This window comes from Coregonus clupeaformis, chromosome 15, assembly GCF_020615455.1.
Source record: "Coregonus clupeaformis isolate EN_2021a chromosome 15, ASM2061545v1, whole genome shotgun sequence".
NCBI classification, from domain to species: Eukaryota; Metazoa; Chordata; class Actinopteri; order Salmoniformes; family Salmonidae; genus Coregonus; species Coregonus clupeaformis.
In genome coordinates, this window is record NC_059206.1 from 3,016,918 (window position 1) to 3,037,951 (window position 21,034).

General features: G+C 41.2%; 1 protein-coding gene across 3 annotated transcripts; it reads left to right on the forward strand.

Annotated features, from left to right (window-relative positions):
• Positions 1–19,426, forward strand: LOC121582132 (SEC14-like protein 2). 3 transcript variants are annotated; one of them, XM_041897732.2, is made up of 12 exons: positions 1–121; positions 316–391; positions 3,835–3,878; positions 4,564–4,626; positions 6,259–6,447; positions 10,560–10,655; positions 11,559–11,619; positions 11,965–12,048; positions 12,558–12,664; positions 13,998–14,140; positions 14,724–14,896; positions 18,737–19,426. In XM_041897732.2, exons 1-12 carry the CDS (start codon positions 68–70, stop codon positions 18,865–18,867), a joined length of 1,221 nt encoding a protein of 406 aa, XP_041753666.1. In that variant the 5' UTR covers positions 1–67; the 3' UTR covers positions 18,868–19,426. The 3 variants fall into 3 exon arrangements, with proteins under 3 accessions (XP_041753666.1, XP_041753667.1, XP_041753668.1); XM_041897733.2 differs by having other exon boundaries at positions 57–121; positions 295–391; XM_041897734.2 differs by lacking the exons at positions 1–121; positions 316–391; positions 3,835–3,878; positions 4,564–4,626 and adding an exon at positions 5,153–5,195.
• Positions 19,427–21,034: the final 1,608 nt, after the last annotated feature.

Sequence of the window (21,034 nt, forward strand, 5' to 3'; positions counted from 1 at the left end):
TAGTCCACCGGAGTTCCATTCACAGAAAGTGATTTACTGGAGCGCCTACGCGGTCATCACAGATAGAATGAGCGGACGCGTGGGCGACCTCAGCCCGAAGCAGGTGGAAATTTTAGCCGAGGTAATTTAAACTTTCCACTATAATATTTTATGTTCTTTGTAGGCCTGTAGTCTAGCCTCTGTTTATTCAAGGTACTGTCTCAAAAAGCGACTTTTCGTTGTTGTCATAGAGCCTATTCAGTCTATTCCTCCTTTTCCCCCCTCACCAATTCTTTATTTAGTTAGTTGTGTCAGTATTGTGTTGTCTCCTGCTAGTTTCGAGAGCAGGTTGAGGACATTCTCCCAGACCTTCCCGCGCAGCATGATCACTACCTGCTTCGCTGGCTCCGAGGTAAGATGAAAACTACATTTTTGTTCCCATAGCAACATGAATTTCTGCAGATTATGTTTTTGATATGTATTTTTTTTACCCTGCAACATTTATTGCATACATTACAATATGATGGTAGGATGGTCATGTTCAAATTAAATTAGGCCTACCCTAAAGTGCTTTTCAACATCTCTAATCCTAATGACCAGGCCTGTATTCCTCATGGTGAATAGAAAGAGGATGCAACATTTGCGCTGATACAGTAGACTATGTCTGAGTTAAAGTATGCCTATAGGCTTCATTATCTCACTGATGTAGTGGACATGGGCTTAGCATACACCACATGCAGTCTGTTTCTCTGACCCATAGAGAGTGAACCCTACAGTGAAACTTATTGTCCAATAATATGAGAACAGGTTTTGTTGTGACAACCACAGAGGACAAAAGTACAGTAATCACTTTCCGCTCTGTCTGTTCCAATAGGGAGCTACGTCACACAGGTAGCCTAGGCATTTGAGGCATTTTGACAAGTTGTGTTTTGACCAACCGTCAATCCACAGCTCTGTTTTCAAATGATAGTTGACTCCTATTCATGGTGGTGACATCTTTTGTAAATATACAGTCAAATATTGTCTTTTTTACATATGTTACCTGTTGCAGAGAGACAGTAGTTTTTCCGATTGGGTGTAACAGGTGTGATATGAGGTATTGTTAACCCACACTCAGCAGACCCAGTGGAAATGGAACTGTTACAAATCGGCCAAAAACGTACATATTGCCTCTTTAACAAATACTTAGTAGTCAAGTCTTTAAGGAAGTGATATTTTTTTTGACAATATATTTATTCCCATTTTTAAAATGTCACAAGCATCCCCCCCAAAAACAATTAAGATAATTCCTCTTCTACACCCCCCTGTGTAGCTCCAACACCCCCCCCCCCCCCCTTTTTGTATACTTTTTAACCAGTAGTTCTGAAAGTAGTGCTCACGAGCCAATAGTGGTCCCTGAAAATTGCTTCGTCACATACTGTATGTGCAGATATGTGTACCACATAATTATTCGCTCTCTCACTCTGCTGTGTGTACATGATGTGCATATTGCTTTATTGCTTTATTTTTCAACAATATAATGCCCCTTCTACCCCCCACCCCCTCACACACATACACAGAATTACAGGCTACATGAGAGTACAGCATAGAGATCCCTTCCCTCCCACAAACAGCCTCCCCCTCCCTCCCCCAACCAGTATTAGCCTCAATGATGTACAAAAGGGTGAAACAGTGTCCTCCATATCAAATATTAGCAAATACATTTGTCAATGTAAATACAAAGAAACACACACAGATAGAGAGGGGAAGAGAGAATCACCTGTGTGATCCAAGATACGTCAGAAACATGGATTGTTAAAAAACTTGTGTATAGGTAGCTGAAGACTCCGGTAAGATTTGGGGACATGTTCTGTATCCATGTTTGTGTATGTAGAGACTGGTCTCTATCGCTTCTGGCTGCCAGTGGGGCTTCTGCTCTGGTGACTTCTGACATTCGGCTGCTGTGTTTTTGATAATGTTTTGGAAGTAAACATCAGCCTATGGGGCACTTCGCTGGCCTGACCAATAGGGATGGACCGTGAGCCCCCTCCTCCTCCTCCTGCCCTATGCCCAACAGAGCATATTTACTCAGCCAGTAGACCGGGTTTGGACAAACAAAGTAGGCTAAATATTAGAGGACTTCCCAAACCTGAATTTTTGTAGTGTTTTTGTGTTTTTTTAATGATTTTGTTATATTTTTTACTAATTTTAATTTATATAAATTTTTATCGTTTTATCTTTATAATTTTTTGTTTAATTTCATTATTATTATATATATATTTTTTATTCTATTATTTATATTTTTTTGTCATTTAGCAGACGCTCTTATCCAGAGCGACTTACAGGAGCAATTAGGGTTAAGTGTCTTGCTCAAGGGCACATCAACAGATTTTTCACCTAGTCGGCTCAGGGATTCAAACTAGCGACATTTCAGTTACTGGCCCAACGCTCTTAACCACTAGCCTACCTATATTCTAGAAAATCATATTTTAAGCAGCAAACAGTGAACAGACTTGTACTTTCTTTCCATGGCTGTATTTCATTGTCCAGCACCTGTGCCACATTGTGAATGTGTGTAATTATTTTATTTTCAGTGGTTGGACAAAGGCCCTGATCAATTCAATAGAGCACTCAATTTCCTATTAGTCTCTTAGGGAAGTGTATTCACCTGTGTAATGAGATAGGTGGACAGGTAGGGGAACAGGTCCAGTATCTGTAAACTACCCATAGACAACCAGGCAGGCAGCTGGACACTAACCCTGTAATAGGCATTAGACAACACAGGCACCAGATTACTGCAGCTAGGATGATGGTAGCGTACTCACGGTCTGTACACACAGGTGTCTGACAACAAGGGCATTAAAAAGACATAGCAGTGTTGTAGTAGCTACTAGGTGACATGCATTGGGGTTTGGGCTTTTATAACGTGCAAGATTAAAACTCATTCTGCAAATAATGTATCAGCATTCACTACAGGCAATATATGCCATTACATATGAGCTATTGTATAGTGTGTGTGTGTACACGTTTGTGTGCACGTTTGTGTCCATGAGAGTTGACTCTTCCATATAGTGGGCATTACTTCAAGGCAGACGGAATAGATCAATATTTGCGTTCTCCCTCATCCAGTGTTTTAGCCTTACAAAAGAGAGTTTATTCAACTTATTCAACTGTGTCAGATTCGCTGTCTCACTGTCATTGGATGGTGTTACTATGTACCCTGTACACTAGTTGCACTTAATTCTATGAATAGTATCGGCCAACCTAAATTCAAGGCCATGCTAATTTATGGTCCATACTGTGTGGTTAAGGAATATTTCCATAGGTGAGTTCTTTCACTCGAGCATAATAATGATTTATTATGTGTCCCTTTTGTGAAATGTATCTTACATCTCAAACTCAACAGCAAAACATGAACATCAGCAGGTATAATGCATAAATAAATACAAATCCTGACATAATTACATCAAAACCACCATCTGCTGATGTAAAAAGGGCTTTATAAATACATTTGATTGAAATTTGATTGATATAATTTATAATTTGTATTCATAGGAGCTATGAAACAAAACAGCAGAAATACTTTGAAAACAGCTACTGCAGTATTTTTCTGCTATAAGTCACGTGCTCAGACTTTACTTTTGACTATTTTTATTAGCAAATGTGAATGTAACGCACTGTAGAGCCCTGCAAATTGACCACCCGCCTACATGGCTGGTGAAATAGACGTTCTTACCCGCCAATACCGAAATCTATGGGGTGTTAATGGCGGGTGTTTAATTTGATGCCCTGCTAATGGCCATAATGATTGTCTATGTTACATCTTGTTTTGTCTTATTCTGTATCATGACCAGAGTTGTTTTTCTTCTTTTCCAGCCCGAAGCTTCAATGTTCAGAAAGCAGAGGCGATGCTTAGAAAGGTAAGACCCTGTTTCAGGTGTTTGTTGATCTAACAAGGTCCTTCTGTCCTCTGATATCTAAATACTGGCTACTTTCCTCTCGTTGACTTGTAATGAGAATTATTGACAGGACATAATAATGTCTACATATTCAATATACCATGTGCATGTTACTATACACTGTGTATACATGATGCATTACCCTGTAATTAAAAAGGGTAACGTGTTGTATTGATAAGAAAGACTAGAAGGTAATAATAAAGATGGTGAGATAACAAGATTACTTTCTGGTGTCTGTAAATTCTCCATGGTGATTGTTTCATAGAAACAATCTATTTCTATGGATTATTTTTTACATCAGAGGATTATAATATGACACCCTGCGAGCTGTCAAAGACTGTATCTTCAAGCTACTTATTGCACACACACACACACACACATTATCAGTATAAGCCTCCTGATCCCTTTCCTTCCCAGGGTGCACTGCTTCCAAAATGCTCCATTATGTGTGTGTGTTCCCTTTTGTTCAAAGTTCAAAGCCTTGAGGTTGTGTTTATCCAGAACTCCACATTATCCCACATTAAAAACACACAAACACTGTCTCTCTTTTTAAATTCACTTGAAACTTTTCAAAGCCTACTTTTATTCAACATAACTGTCACTGCTAAAATACTGTTCTGAACGAGAGTCTCTCTCTCCTCTGTAGCATCTGGAGTTCAGGAAACACATGAAAGCAGACACCATCATCTCTGACTGGAGGCCTCCTGAGGTGCCTGCCTGCCTTTCTGTTTGTCTGTGTGCCTGCCTGCCTTTCTGTGTGTCTGTCTGCTGACAAAGTACAGCTCCGTCTGTGACAGAGTAGAGCTACACCATTAAGACTAATAGTGTTATTACACAGTGTAATGACACGACACAGATGTTGATACAAACTACCGTCTTACACGACACACAATATGATCATTTGTGTGGCTTTCCTCCTGTCTACCATGGTCAGATAGAGATTGGTATGGGCACAGAATTAAATACAACAACAATAATATATCTGGGTTGTGAAATCAGCTTGATTCTCACTACTAATTCTAATCGAGCTGTATGAGTTCTACTATATTGAACAAAAATATAAACGCAACATGGAAAGTGTTTATCCCATGATTCATGAGCTGAAATAAAAGATCCCAGACATTTTCCATACACACAAAAAGTGTATTTCTCTCAAATGTTGTGCACAGTTTTGTTTACATCCCTGTTAGTAAGCATTTCTCCTTTGCCAAGATAATCCATCCTCCTGATAGGTGTGGCATATCAAGAAGCTGATTGAACAGCATGATCATTACACAGGTGCGTCTAAAATATGTGTGAAGATAATGTGTCTATAATTTAAAATGGTGTATCAAGAAAAAGGGGAGTGGGGTGTGGTGAAGATATGGTGCATCTCCAGAATGCATGCATATGTAGGAAAGTGCCCATTTGGCTATGTCTTATTTCTGTACACCACTCTTTTTTTCTTCGCCTCACACAAGTCAACAAAGTCTGGGTTTTTTAACATCCATTGTGAATGATAGTTCCTCATTATTTGAAAAATCTTTCCAACACTCCCGGCCTCAATAATCACCAAGCCTCGGTGTGACAGAGCAAAATATCAGGATCTGATGATCCCATATATCCAGTGGAAACATCATAAAAAACAGCTTACTGGCGCAGGAAACTTTGAGGGAATAGGCTAGTTGATACAATGTTGCAAGTTTATTAGGATGACTTCGGGCCGGACCCTGTGATAATTTGATACATTGTTGAACTTCACTATCAATAGCTCAAGTCAAGACACATAGAAAGGGAGGCAGAGAGGAGAGATGAATGTGAATGAAAGAACCAGAATTTTCATCAGGATATTTTCTACTGTATTTATTTGTCGGCTTTAGGCCTATTTATTTTACTTAGTTGATGATGGAAGTTATCGGCCTACTGCTGCATTGGCCTATCGGCTTTCTCTGAGTTCTATGCTCTAATTTCTTTAGCCGCCAATGGATCACAGTGTATCAATGTGTCCATATGGCAGAGGCTAGTGCTCTCGCCATAGTTGAATTGTAACTTTTATATTTGTACCATTTTACTTCAGATTTTTATGATTAACCACGTGATAATGATTTTCAGAAACGAAAACGTTATTACTGAAATGAAACTGTTCCATTAAAATGTGCATATATAAATATTCATAACTGGCACGCAGTTCGGTAGAAATGATAGGATAAATTGTAAGCTTCCCCAAACTTGAAACTCACGGTCTTTACTATTACACCCATTTTAAAAAATGCGTGCAAACGCGTGCACACATGGGAGGTCAAAGGCCCGTCCAACTGATTCGTTCTGGCGCCGGGTCTGACTGTATGATGTGGTTCCCCAGGTGATTGAGCGGTATGTGTCCGGGGGGATGTGTGGGTACGACCTTGAGGGCAGTCCCATCTGGTATGATGTCATCGGGCCCCTGGACCCCAAAGGTCTGATGCTGTCCTGCACCAAACAGGACTTCATGAGGACCAAGATCAGAGACACAGAGATGCTCCGTGGAGAGTGTCAGAAACAGACAGAGAAGGTACACTTTGACCTACCATGCTTTATTAAATATGTATGACAATATTACCAGAATTGAGTACATACAGTGCCTTCAGAAAGTATTCACACCCCTTGACTTTTCCCACATTTAGTTGAATTAAAGCGTGAATTTAACATTTGTTAACTTTAGATTTTTTGTCACTGGCCTACACACAGTACCCCCCATAATGTCAAAGTGGAATTGTGGTTTTAGACATTTTTACCATTCAAAAAAATGAAAAACTGAAATGTCTTGAGTCAATAAGTATTCAACCCCTTTGTTATGGCAAGCCTAAATAAGTTCAGGAGTAAAAAAGTACTTAACAATCTCATAATAAATTGCATGGACTCACTTTGTGTGCAATAATAGTGTTTAACATGATTTCTGAATGACTACCTAATCTCTGTACCCCACACATACAGTTATCTGTAAGGTCCCTCAGTCAAACAGTGAATTTCAAATACAGATTAAACCACAAAGACAAGGGAGGTTTTCCAATGCCTCACAAAGAAGGGCACCTATTTGTAGATGGGTACAAATAAAAAAATCAGACATTGAATATCCCTTTGAGCATGGTGAAGTTATTAATTACACTTTGGATGGTCTATCAATACGCCCAATCACTACAACGATACAGGTGTCCTTCCTAACTCAGTTGCCTGAGAGGAAGGAAACCACTCAGGGATTTCGCCATGAGGCCAATGGTGACTTTAAAACAGTTACAAAGTTTAATGGCTGTGATAAGAAAAAACTGAGGATGGATCAACAACACAGTAGTTACTCCACAATACTAACCTAATTGACAGAGTGAAAAGAAGGAAGCCTGTACAGAATACAAATATTACAAAACATGCATCCTGTTTGCAACAAGGCACTAAAGTACTGCAAAAAACTTTTTGTCCTGAATACAAAGCATTATGTTTGGGGCAAATCCAACACATCACTACTACCACTCTACCACTATTTTTAAGCATGTTGGGGGCTGCATCATGTTATGGGTATGCTTGTAATCGTTCAAAGACTAGTGAGTTTTTAGGTTAAAAAGAAACGGAATAGAGCTAAGCACAGGCAAAATCCTAGAGAAAAACCTGGTTCAGTCTGCTTTCCACCAGACACTAGGAGATGAATTCACCTTGGGGCAGGTAGCGTTCTCCTGGCATCCGCCAAACCCAGATTTGTCCGTCGGACTGCCAGTTGGTGAAGCGTGATTCATCACTCCAAAGAACGTGTTTCCACTGCTCCAGAGTCCAATGGCGGCGAGGTTTACACCACTCTAGCCCGACGCTTGGCATTGCGCATGGTGATCATAGGCTTGTGTGGCTGCTCGGCCATGGAAACCCATTCCATGAAGCTCCCGACGAACAGTTCATGTTGAAGTTGCCTCCAGAGGCAGTTTGGAACTCAGTAGTGAGTCTTCCAACCGAGGACAGACGATTTTTACAAGCTACGTGCTTCAGCACTCGGCGGTCCCATTCTGTGAGCTTGTTTGGCCTACCACTTCGCGGCTGAGCCTTTGTTGCTCCTAAATGTTTCCACTTCACAATAACAGCACTTACAGTTGACCGGGGCAGCTCTGCAGGGCAGAAATTTGATGAACTGACTTGTTGGAAAGGTGGCACCCTGTGACGGTGCCACGTTGAAAGTCACTGAGCTCTTCAGTATGGGCCATTCTACTACCAATGTTTGTCTATGGAGATTGCATGGCGTTGTGCTCAATTTTATACACCTGTCAGCAACGTGTGTGGCTGAAATAGCCGAATCCACTCATTTGAAGGCGTGTCCACATACTTTTGTCCATGTAATGTAAATGTATGTACATTTGATTTTTCTGTATTGTATTTTCAATACATTTTCAAAAATTTCTAAAAACATGTTTTCACTTTGTCATGGAGTATTGAGTATAGATGGGTGAGAGAGAAAAAATCAATTTAATTCATTTTGAATTCAGACTGTAACATAACAAAATGTGGAATAAGTCAAGGGGTCTGAATACTTTCTGAAGGCACTGTATGTATTACAGTATGACAGACCTTTATTCTTATACAATATCAGAGTGCCAGAAGCAGACAGAGAAGGTATGCTTTAACTGAGGATGATTTATTACATATACATTATCAGTCAAAAGTTTGGACACACCTACTCATTCCAGGGTTTTTTTGTATTTTTACTATTTTGTACATTGTAGAATAATAGTGAAGACATCAAAACTATGAAATAACACATATGGAATCATGTAGTAACCCAAAAAAGTGTTAAACAAATCAAAATATATTTTATATTTGAGATTCTTCAAAGTAGCCACCCTTTGCCTTGATGACAGCTTTGCACACTCTTAGCATTCTCTCAACCAGCTTCATGAGGTAGTCACCTGGAATGCATTTCAATTAACAGGTGTGCCTTCTTAAAAGTTAATTTGTGGAATTTCTTTCCTTCTTAATGCGTTTGAGCCAATCAGTTGTGTTGTGACAAGGCAGGGGTGGTATACAGAAATCCCTATTTGGTAAAAGACCAAGTCCATATTATGTCAAGAACAGCTCAAATAAGCAAAGAGAAACAACAGCATCATTACTTTAAGACATGAAGGTCAGTCAACCCGGAAAATTTCAAGAACTTTGAAAGTTTCTTAAAGTGCAAAAACCATCAAGCACTATGATGAAACTGGCTCTCATGAGGACCACCACAGGAACGGACGACCCAGAGTTACCTCTGCTGCAGACGATATGTTCATTAGATTCCTCAGATTGCAGCCCAAATAAATGCTTCACATTGTTCAAGTAACAGACACATCTCAACGTCAATTGTTCAGAGGAGACTGCGTGAATCAGGCCTTCATTGTCGAATTGCTGCAAAGAAACCACTACTAAAGGACACCAATAATAAGAAGAGACTTGCTTGGGCCAAGAAACATGAGCAATGGACATTAAACTGGTGGAAATCTGTCCTTTGGTCTGATGAGTCCAAATTTGAGATTTTTGGTTCCAACCGCTGAGTCCTTGTGAGACGCAGAGTAGGTGAACAGATGATCTCCGCATGTGTGGTTCCCACCGTGAAGCATGGAGGAGGAGGTGTGATGGTGTGGGGGTGCTTTGTTGGTGACACTGTCTGTGATTTATTTAGAATTCAAGGCACACTTAACCAGAATGGCTACCACAGCATTCTGCAGCCCATCTGATTTGCGCTTAGTTGGACTATCATTTGTTTTTCAACAGGACAATGACCCAAAACACACCTCCAGGCTGTGTAAGGGCTATTTGACCAAGAAGGAGAGTGATGGAGTGCTGCATCAGATGACCTGGCCTCCATAATCACCCGACCTCAACCTAATTGAGATCGTTTGGGATGAGTTGGACTGCAGAGTGAAGGAAAATCAGCCAACAAGTGATCAGCATATGTGGGAACTCCTTCTAGACTGTTGGAAAAGCATTCCTCATGAAACAGGTTGAGAGAATGCCAAGAGTGTGCAACGCTGTAATCAAGGCAAAGGGTGGCTACTTTGAAGAATTTAAATATAAAATATATTTTGATTTGTTTAACACTTTTTCGGTTACTACATGATTCCATGTGTATTATTTCATAGTTTTGATGTCTTCACTATTATTCTACAATGTAGAAAATAGCAAAAATAAAGAAAAACCCTTGAATGAGTAGGTGTGTCCAAACTTTTGACTGGTACTGTATATTCAATATGATAATGATTGATTTATTATTTTATCTCAGAGAGTGCCAGAGACAGTACAGACAGACATTCATTAAAGAGATTGATCTCTGTACTCTTTAAATGGCTCAGTCGGTATAGCATGGCGCTTGCAATGCCAATAGTTGTGGGTTTGATTCCCGCTGGGGCCACCAATACGTAAAATGTATGCACCCATGACTGTAAGACGCATTGGATTAAAGCATCTGCTAAATGGCATACTGTATATTATTATATAGAAGAAGGAGAGGTTTGACTTGTTACTGGGGCTCTGTTCACAACGCTCTTAAAATATCCCCCAACCCTCTCTCTCGCTCTCTCTCCTCTTTCTCTCTCTATTTCTCTCTCTCTCTCTCACTCACTCACTCACTCACTCACTCACTCACTCACTCACTCACTCACTCATTCACTCACTCAGTTGGGGGTTAATGTGGAGGCGATAACCCTGATCTATGACTGTGAGGGGCTGGGCCTGAAGCACCTTTGGAAGCCTGCTTTAGAGGCCTATGGAGAGGTGAGCCCACCGAATTAAATAGATTACAACATAATATATACACACTAATGGTTCTAAATAGTACCAGATAGGGGTTATTTGGCTTGTAACCATAGTAGCACCCTATTTGGTGCAATATAGAACCCTTTTTTGAAGGTTTAATAAAGATCAATGCTCATAATGTTCTAAATAGAACCTGTATGGTGTTATAAAGAACTATTTCCTAAGGTTCTCTAAAGAATCATTAAAAAAGGTTCTATATAGCACCAAAAATGGATTCCGCTATGGTTACAACCCTTTTGGGGTTATAAAGAACCCTGTTTAATGGTTATTTATAGAATCTTAATGGAGTATGGTTCTTTATAGAACCATTCTCAATCTGAAAGGTTCTTTGTAGATCCTGTAGAAGAACCATACAGGTTTTTTTAATTCTGGTCAGTCATATTATATTGTTAAAATTCTATTCCCCAAGTATTCTAATGAGCCACCTCCTCTACATTTTAATTATCACTAAAAGAGCAAAGAATCATTTTGTGAACTGTAAAGAACCATTGAAGAACTCAAAGGTTATTTGAGTTATTATGGTTCCACATAGAACCATCACCCTTCCCAAAGAACCCTTGAGGAACCCTAATCTTTTAGTGTTTATGAATCTCTATGGGTGAGACCACCATGAATAGATATGTGTCTGAAAAACAATGTGTCTGTCTGTCTGTCTGTCTGTCTGGCTGGCTGGCTGTTGTCTGTCTGTTGTCTGGCTGGCTGGCTGTTGTCTGTCTGTTGTCTGGCTGGCTGGCTGTTGTCTGTCTGTTGTCTGGCTGGCTGGCTGGCTGGCTGGCTGTTGTCTGTCTGTTGTCTGGCTGGCTGGCTGTTGTCTGTCTGTTGTCTGGCTGGCTGGCTGTCCCTCTCTCTAATACTGTGCAGATCCTTACCATGTTTGAGGAGAACTATCCTGAAGGACTCAAGAGGGTGTTTCTCATCAAGAGTGAGTCATCTAGATTTTACACAATACAATGTGTGTGTGTGTGTGTGTGTGTGTATCTATGTCTTACAATCTATGTCTTACAATATCTATGTCAATACAATGTGCGTCACAGGAGATTGGTGGCACCTTAATTGGGGAGGACAGGCTCGTGGTAATGGCTGGAGCGTAATCGGGGGAATGGTATCAAATACATCAAACACATGGTTTCCATGTGTTTGATGCCATTCCATTTGCTACGTTCCAACCATTATTATGAGCCGTCCTCCCCTCAGCAGCCTCCTGTGTTGTGTGTGCGTCCGTGTTTGTGTGTGTGTGTGTATTTATAGTGCATCTCTCTCCCTGCAGCTCCTAAGATATTCCCGATGGCCTACAACCTGGTCAAACACTTCCTGAGTGAAGAGACACGTCATAAGATCATCATTCTGGGATGTGAGTACTGTGTGTTCCCATACATGCTACACACCAGGGAGCAGTTACAGTATATGTGAGGTATTTTTCTTATCAATATGGACTACAGGAGTATGGTTTCTGTAAATAAGAAAATATCGCCTAATATTGCTTTTTGTTATGGTATCTAGTCTAGTCCAGGGCTCTCCAACCCTGTTCCTGGAGAGCTACAGTCCTGTAGGTTTTTACTCCAACCCTAATCTAGCACACCTGATTCTAATAATTGGTTTATAAGGTGAATCAGGTTAGTTACAACTGCTAGTAACAACAGTTGGAGCAAAGACCTACAGGAGGGTAGCTATCCAGGAACAGGGTTGGAGAGCCCTGGTCTGTATTGTGTTGAGATGTCACTTCTCGCCACTAGGGGGCAATCTCACAACAGGTGGTGGGCCGAGTGTACAGCCATAACAGACTGTGACCCCCCCCCCCCCCACTCTCTCTTTCTCTCTCGCTCTCTCTCCCCTCTCTTTTCCCCCTCTCTCCGTCTCTAGCTAACTGGCAGGAGGTGTTACTTAAGCATATTGACCCGGAGCAACTCCCGGTGGCGTATGGAGGAACCCTTACTGACCCTGATGGTGACCCTCGCTGTCGCACCATGGTGAGAGAGAGAGGGAGGGAGCGAGGTAACTTCCACAAAGTGATCTGAGAGAACGGTCTGAGAGACAAGGCAAGAAGGGCCTTCTACGCCATTAAAAGGAACATCAAATTCGACATCCCAATTAGGATCTGGCTAAAAATACTTGAATCAGTTATAGAACCCATTGCCCTTTATGGTTGTGAGGTCTGGGGTCCGCTCACTAACCAATAATTCACAAAATGGGACAAACACCAAATTGAGACTGCATGCAAATTCTTCAAAAACATCCTCCGTGTACAACGTAAAACACCAAATAATACATGCAGAGAAGAATTAGGCCGAAACCAGAAAATAGCTTTTAAATTCTACAACCACCTAAAAGGAAGCGATTCCCAAACCTTCCATAACAAAGCCATCACATACAGAGAGATGAACCTACAGAAGAGTCCCCTAAGTAAGCTGGTCCTCGGGCTCTGTTCACAACCACAAACAGAACCCACAGAGCCCCAGGACAACAACAACACAATTAGACCCAACCAAATCATGAGAAAACAAAAAGATAATTACTTGACACATTGGAAAGAATTTACCAAAAAACTGAGCAAACTGGAATGCTATTTGGCCCTAAACAGAGAGTACACAGTGGCAGAATACCTGAACACTGTGACTGACCCAAAATCAAGGAAAGCTTTGACTATGTACAGACTCCTGCTATAGCCTTGCTATTGAGAGAGGCCGCTGTAGGCAGACCTGTCTCTCAAGAGAAGACAGGCTATGTGCACACTGCCCACAAAATGAGGTGCAAACTGAGCTGCACTTCCTAACCTCCTGTCAAATGTATGACCATATTAGAGACATATTTCCCTCAGATTACACAGACCCACAAAGATTTTGAAAAACAAATCAAATTTTGATAAACTCCCATATCTATTGAGTGAAATACCAGTGTGCCATCACAGCAGCAAGATTTGTGACCTGTTGCCACAAGAAAAGGGCAACCAGTGAAGAACAAACACCGTTGTAAATACAACGCATATTTATGTTTATTTATTTTCCCTTTTGTACTTTAACTATTTGCACATCGTTATAACACTGTATATAGCCATAATATGACATCTGAAATGTCTCTATTCCTTTGTAATGTTTACTGTAAATGTTTTAATGTTTGTTTCACTTTAGTTTATTATCTATTTCACTTGCTTTGGCAATGTAAACATATCTATTTTCAATTGAATTGAGAGAGAGAGGTGTGTGTGTGTGTGTGTGTGTGTGTGTGTGTGTGTGTGTGTGTGTGTGTGTGTGTGTGTGTGTGTGTGTGTGCGCGCATTAATTTATGTGTGTGTTGTGGTGGTAGATAAACTACGGCGGTACAGTGCCCAGGTCGTACTACGTTCAGGACAATGTGGTCAAGGTCCAGTACGACCACAGCGTGACCATCAGCCGAGGCTCCGCCCTCACACTGGAGTATGACATCACCACCCCCAGCAGCGTCCTCAGGTAACCAACCTAACCTTTAACCCTGACAATTGACCTTTAACCCTTACCTTACTTCCCAAACCTGGCTGTAATCTTTGACCTTCAAGCTGAAATCCGCATAAGGTGAAACAGCATTACTGTTCGGCCCAGCGTCTTGGTTATTGTTTTTGTTGATGAAACGGGGGAGCTTGGTAAAACAAATCTGTGGTACTTGTTGTGTTCTCTCTCCAGTGCAATGATGAGGGAAAACAACAGTGTTTGTTGTTTGCAGTAACTTATTTGTTGTTGTAAAATCCCAAACGGACATGGTAGTTTCACCATGAAGGATTCCAGCTTTAAGTCTGACCAAACACACTAGAGTTGACATGGGTGTCTTCCATATTGATTTATCCTACCCAGTGGTGATTTCCGATCAGTGCAGATGAAGGAGAGGAAGCCTCTTCACACTATTGAGATGCAGCGCTGGTAAAGATGTCACGTGGAGTAACACCCCTCCCTCCTCTCTTCTCGTCCATCTTCCTCCCTCCCTCTATCTCCCCACCTCTCTCCATTCCCCTCTTCTCCTCCTCCCTCTCCCTCTCCTCCTCCTCCCTCTCCTCTCTAGGTGGCAGTTTGCCAGTGATGGGGCAGACATAGGCTTTGGGGTGTTCATGCGGAGCCAGGAGGGGGGTGGGGCTCAGAAGGTGGGGGATATGCTGCAGGTGCTGCCTAGTGAACGCTACAACGCACACATGGTCCCAGAGGACCGCTCACTCACCTGCCCCGAGCCTGGAACCTGTGAGTACACACACACACACACACACACACATTGGTAGAGACACACACAGATACAGATACACACACACACAGATGAACACATACACACACAAATATTCAGATGCAAAGATACAGTGCATTTGGGAAAGTATTCAGACCCCTTCACTTTTTCCACATTTTGTTACGTTACGCAGTCCTTCTCAAATAGTGGGGCGCGCCCCCCTGGGGGGGCTCGGAGCGATGCCGGGGGGGGGCGCGTGTGACCCCGGGGAACATGCTTTTTTTTGCCGCAGGGAGTAGGGTTTTTTTGCACCGAACAAGAGCACACAGCACAGAGCAGGAGATATGAAGTGCAGATAACAAACCCTTAGGAGACACCATGGAAAAATATTCAACAGGGATGAAAAGAAAGGCGGAGAGAGACGGAGATACTGAGACAAACGTAAGTCTCCCGAAAGCTAAGACGAGGAAATATGATGAAGCGTATGTAGCGCTTGGCTTCACTGTGACTACGGTGGGAGACGAGGAAAGACCGTATGTTTACTGTGTCTAAAAATGTTGGCAGCGGACAGCATGAAGCCAAATAAATTAAGGCGTCACTTAAAGACATTACACCCCAATCACGCTGATAAGCCGCTTGAGTTTTCAGCGAAAACGTGCCGAAAATTGCAAACAATCGTCCCGCTTTGTGAATGCTACTTCAGTAAACCAGCGAGCACTGTTAGCATCATATAAGGTGGCGTACCAAATTGCTCAGTGCAAAAAAAACACTCCATAGCAGAGGAGCTGATACTGCCTGCAGCTTTAGACATGGTCTCTGTCATGCTGGATGACGCAAGTGCTGCAAAAATAAAAACTATCCCTCTGTCCAATGACACTGTCGCCAGACGTATAAATGACATTGCTAACGATCTTAAAGAACAGCTGGTAGATAAACTCAAAGACAAACGTTTTGCCTTACAGTTCGATGAAGCAACTGACAGCAACAAAGACTGTTTGTTTATCGCTTATGTACGTTTTGACATGACAAACTCCCTGTGTGAGGATCTACTTTTTTTGTAAATATGTCAGAGACAGAGCCACAGCTGAAGAGCTATTCAAAATGCTGGACTGCTTCCTGACTGAGAATGGGCTAAAGTGGGAGAACTGCATTGGTGTTTGCAGTGATGGTGCACAGACCATGGCAGGGATGAGAAAAGGACTTCGGGCACTCATCAAGAAGGCCTCACTTAATGCTGAGTGGACACACTGTGTTATACACAGAGAAGCACTGGCATCAAGGCACCTTTTCTCTGAATTAAGTGAGGTTATGACTGACATTGTAGGTGTAGTCAATTTTATAAAGACCAGACCACTAAAAACAAGAGTCTTCTCTGCTATCTGTGAGGAGATGAGAGCTGAACATCAAGCTGTGCTGTTTCACAGTGAACCAAGGTGGCTGTCACGAGGAAAAGTCTTGTCCCGAGTTTTTGAGCTCAGAGAGCAGATAAGAATGTTTTCGGAGCAGGAGCACAAGTATGACCTCGCAGAAAAATTTAGTGATGAGAACTTCCTGGCAAAACTGGCCTACCTGAGTGACATATTTGGAAAGCTACATGAACTAAATCTACAGCTTCAAGGGAAAGATAAACACCTCCCTCAGGTCACAGACAAGATCAGCTCTTTCACTCGAAAGCTTGCAATGTGGGGCAGGCGACTTGATGAAGGAAATACTGATTCATTCGAGAACCTGCATGAATTTGTTGACACTACTGACTATGATGCCACCTCAGTGATTCCATATATTAAGGAGCATATTTCATCACTGATGGGATTCTTTAAAAAGTACTTCCCTGAAAACAGTTCCCAATATGACTGGGTGAGAGATCCTTTCAATGCACCAGCTCCAACTGGTTTCAGCTCTGCAGAGGAGGACCAGTTCATTGATATGACGTCTGACTCCACATTGAGACTGAGGTTCACATCACAGACACTGAGTGAATTCTGGCTGAGTGTAGAGAGGCAGTATCCACTCATAGGGCAGAGGGCCATGGGCATTCTTCTTCCTTTTGCAACATCTTATCTTTGTGAGACTGGCTTCTGTGCTGTTGCTGCACTGAAGACCAAGTACAGGTCCCAGCCAAACATTGAGCAGGAGCTGAGAATTGCAGTATCATACTTCAAACCCCGCTTCGAAAAGCTGTGCACTGCAAAACGTGCTCATTGTAGCCATTAATCCTGACTTCCACATTTTTATTTAAAAAATAATAATAATCAGCACAAATTGTTTTATTCATTTTTGTTTTATAGGTCAAAGTGTTTCATATATTGTGCTCCTGAGTTAATGTTGCTGATCAATTTGAATGTATTATTATTTATTGATTATATTTTATTTTATTTTTCAGTATCAAATGGTCAAAAAATGTTTACAGTTTAAATAAGGTTTGAATTTTTTTTTAAATTTCAGGCAAATTTATGCACTTTAGTATTTTCTGTTAATAAAGTTATTCTTTGTTGTAAGTTGATCTATATTTTTCTTTTTTCTTTTTTTGTTTTCTTTAATGTTAATAAGGATACAATGTTATGCAGAGGTGTACTTATAACAATTTTATAGACAAATTATACTATTTACAGTTGCGGCGGAGAGTTGGGGGGCGCGAAATGTTTACTTCTTCCTAGGGGGGGCGTAACAGAAAATAATTGAGAAGCACTGCGTTACAGCCTTATACTAAAATTGATTAAATAAATACAAAATCCTCATCGATCTACACACAATACAACATAATAACAAACTAAAAACAGGTTTTTAGAAATGTTTGCGCATGTATTAAACATTTTAAACAGATATCTTATTGAAATAAGTATTCAGACCCTTTGGTCCCCTAGAACACAGTGGCCTCCATCATTCTTAAAAGGCACCTGAAGGACTCTCAGACCATGAGAAACAAGATTCTCTTGTCTGATGAAACCAAGATTGAACTATTTGGCCTGAATTCCAAGCGTCACGTCTGGAGGAAACCAGGCACTGCTCATCACCTGGACAATACCATCCCTATAGTGAAGCATGGTGGTGGCAGCATCATGCTGTGGGGATGTTTTTCAGCGGCAGGGACTGGGGAGACTAGTCAGGATAGAGGGAAAGATAAACGGAGCAAAGTACAGAGAGATCCTTGATGAAAACTTGCTCCAGAGCGCTCAGGACCTCAGACTGGGGTGAAGGTTCACCTTCCAACAGGACAACGATCCTAAGCACACAGCCACGACAATGCAGGAGTGGCTTCGGGACAAGTCTCTGAATGTCCTTGAGTGGCCCAGCCAGAGCCCGGACTTGAACCCAATCAAACATCTCTGGAGAGACCTGAAAATAGCTGTGCAGCGATGCTCCCCATCCAACCTGACAGAGCTTGAGAGGATCTGCAGAGAAGAATGGAAGAAACTCGCCAAATACAGGTGTGCCAAGCTTGTAGTGTCATACCCAAGAAGACTCAAGGCTGTAATCGCTGCCAAAGGTGCTTCAACAAAGTACTGAGTAAAGGGTCTGAATTCTTATGTAAATGTTTTTTTATAAATGTAGAAACATTTCTAAAAACCTGTTTTTGCTTTGTCATTATGGGGTGTAGATTGATGAGGGAAAAACAATTTAACCAATTTTAGAAAAAGGTTGTAACGTAACAAAATGTGGAAAAAGTGAAGGGGTCTGAATACTTTCCCGAATGCACTGTATGCACATACAAATAGACACTCACACAAACAGATACACAGATACAGCTATACAGATAGACAGATACACAGATACAGCTATACAGATAGACAGATACACAGATACAGCTATACAGATAGACAGATACACAGTAGTAATTCTGGATTGTGTCCTGTGTGTAGACGTGCTGCGTTTTGACAACACCTACAGCGTACTGCAGTCGAAGAAGATCAGCTACACCGTCAATGTTCTACTGCCAGACGGACAGATCCAGAGCCCTAGGAGTATCAGAGGGGATGGACGGCTGGAGTAACACACACACGTACTGACAGACAGACACAGAGCCCCAGGAGAGAGGGGGCGGACATCTGGTATCACACACACACACAAATATGAGATCTGGGATAGTGAAGATAGCAATGTACAGTAAACAGTGCAGTTTAAATACTACTGTTCTCAGTTATGGCCATTAGCTATTATGACAGGACATTTTCTAATGCTTTTCTAGGAAAAAAAGTATCTGTACATGCATTTCATACAAGAGTCACATTAGGTTTGAGATAGGACTATATGGCTTTGTTTTATATTATTGTGTGAATGGAATAGCAACCGTTTTCATCACAGAAAATACAATTTGCCTGTTTTTTCCCAGTTTGTGTGTTATATAGGCTACAGTAGATCAATGTAAAAAGACAAATGGTGCATGTGGAAAGAATGAAGGAATGATTATGAAGTGGAGCAATTAATATAGTTTTGTGTTTTCACTAACGATGCCTCTCATTAACAGTTTCAATAACTGGGTGGTCCTCTGTAGCTCAGCTGGTAGAGCACGGCGCTTGTAACACCAAGGTAGTGGGTTCGATCCCCGGGATCACCCATACACAAAAAATGTATGCACGCATGACTGTAAGTCGCTTTAGATAAAAGCGTCTGCTAAATGGCATATTATATGATTATTATTAACAATTGTATTAATTGACAGCCGATAGATAGGCTATATATCTTTATAGGTTGTTTTAGTATTATAGCATTCCCTAAAGTGATGATTCTTACACAATGTTAATATGTACTAATTGTCAATGGGTGGTTTTAATACATCAGTAATTCTAGAAAGGCTATCTGTCATAATCGTAAAATATTTATAATCAAAATGCAAGTTGAATCCTGAAAATGTTTTAAATGTTTATTGATCAGAATTGTATACATAATATTCAAATGTTGTAGTATCATGACATTTTCAATGTTCTTGTACCATGTTTATTTTTTAAAGAATAAATGTAACTTGACTGCGCTATTTTAGAAGCGCTGCACAATAAGGGATATTCCGTTTTTGTCCACTAGATGGCAATATAAGATCGCATAAAAACCACAATCATTGGATAAAACACGACCTTGATTTCTACATTAGCATGCTATTGTTACATAACTCTAGGTCACGGCAAAGTCAGAGGGGGGATAAAAATCACAGATCAAAAGAGAATTAAGTCACATCTACCTCACTAGGCTATTAAACGTGAACATATTTAAAACAGATACGCTCAAATTGAAAAGCCTAAATCATAGGCTTATTTTTTTTTTTAGAAGAGATTAGGTTATTTCAATCATTACACTAGCCTATTAGCCTACATTTTGATATTATAGACTTGAACACGTTTTGTTGTTGATGTTTGTTGTTGTCGTCCACCCTTTGTTGTTGACCCATCAATTCCTGAAGAGAATCTCAGCTCAAAGTCACATCTACCAGACCGCTGGGCGGTGAGATGCATCACTGACAGTGACCGCAGCTGTCTCAGTGACACGAATCCATCTGCATTCCCACTGATCACAGACGTTGCAGCATCATGCAGATCTTTGGTTTGGTTGAGTGGTCATCGAACCTGAATTCAATCTAAAAAACAACAACTTTTAGACACGGTCTTTTGGTTGAAACTTAGATTGAACTGAGACCCACTGTTGCCCACACTTCTGACATTGATTACTTTGTTACAGAACCAAATAGCCATGTTGAGACTATGTAAGTTATAGGTCTACGTTAATTGAAGCTGAAATAATAATGAACAAACAATTAGTCGACTCAACCCATTTTTTTCATCAAGAACCTCTGGTTCCTCACGGGGCTTCCTCCCCCCGCAACCCGCCTTCGGAGCCTGGCGGCCATGCACAGACAGAGCCAGAGAGATGCGGGTGAGACGCATAGATGCAGTGTGCCGGCCCTTTACGTAACAGCTGGGTCTCTGACTGTCTACGAACCGCTGGGCACCGCAGGATTCACTCTGCCACATTGCCTTGGTCCTTCATGGCAAAATGTGATTATGCAATTTAATTAGGAATAATATGCCTTGGGCTATATCAAGACGCAAGACAGGATCATTGATTAGGCGCAATGTTATGATATGCTTTCTTGTGGATAATTTGAGGTGGCTATAAAGCCTATGTTTGGGCTATAAACACAATCATAACGGTGAGCCTAATAAATGATA

Coding starts and splice junctions, on each gene's coding strand:
- LOC121582132 (XM_041897732.2), top strand. CDS start 68: ATGAGCGGACGCGTGGGCGACCTCAGCCCGAAGCAGGTGGAAATTTTA. Junction 3,879..4,563: donor CAGAGGCGATGCTTAGAAAG/GTAAGACCCTGT, acceptor TCTCCTCTGTAG/CATCTGGAGTTCAGGAAACA. Junction 14,141..14,723: donor ACCCCCAGCAGCGTCCTCAG/GTAACCAACCTA, acceptor TCTCCTCTCTAG/GTGGCAGTTTGCCAGTGATG.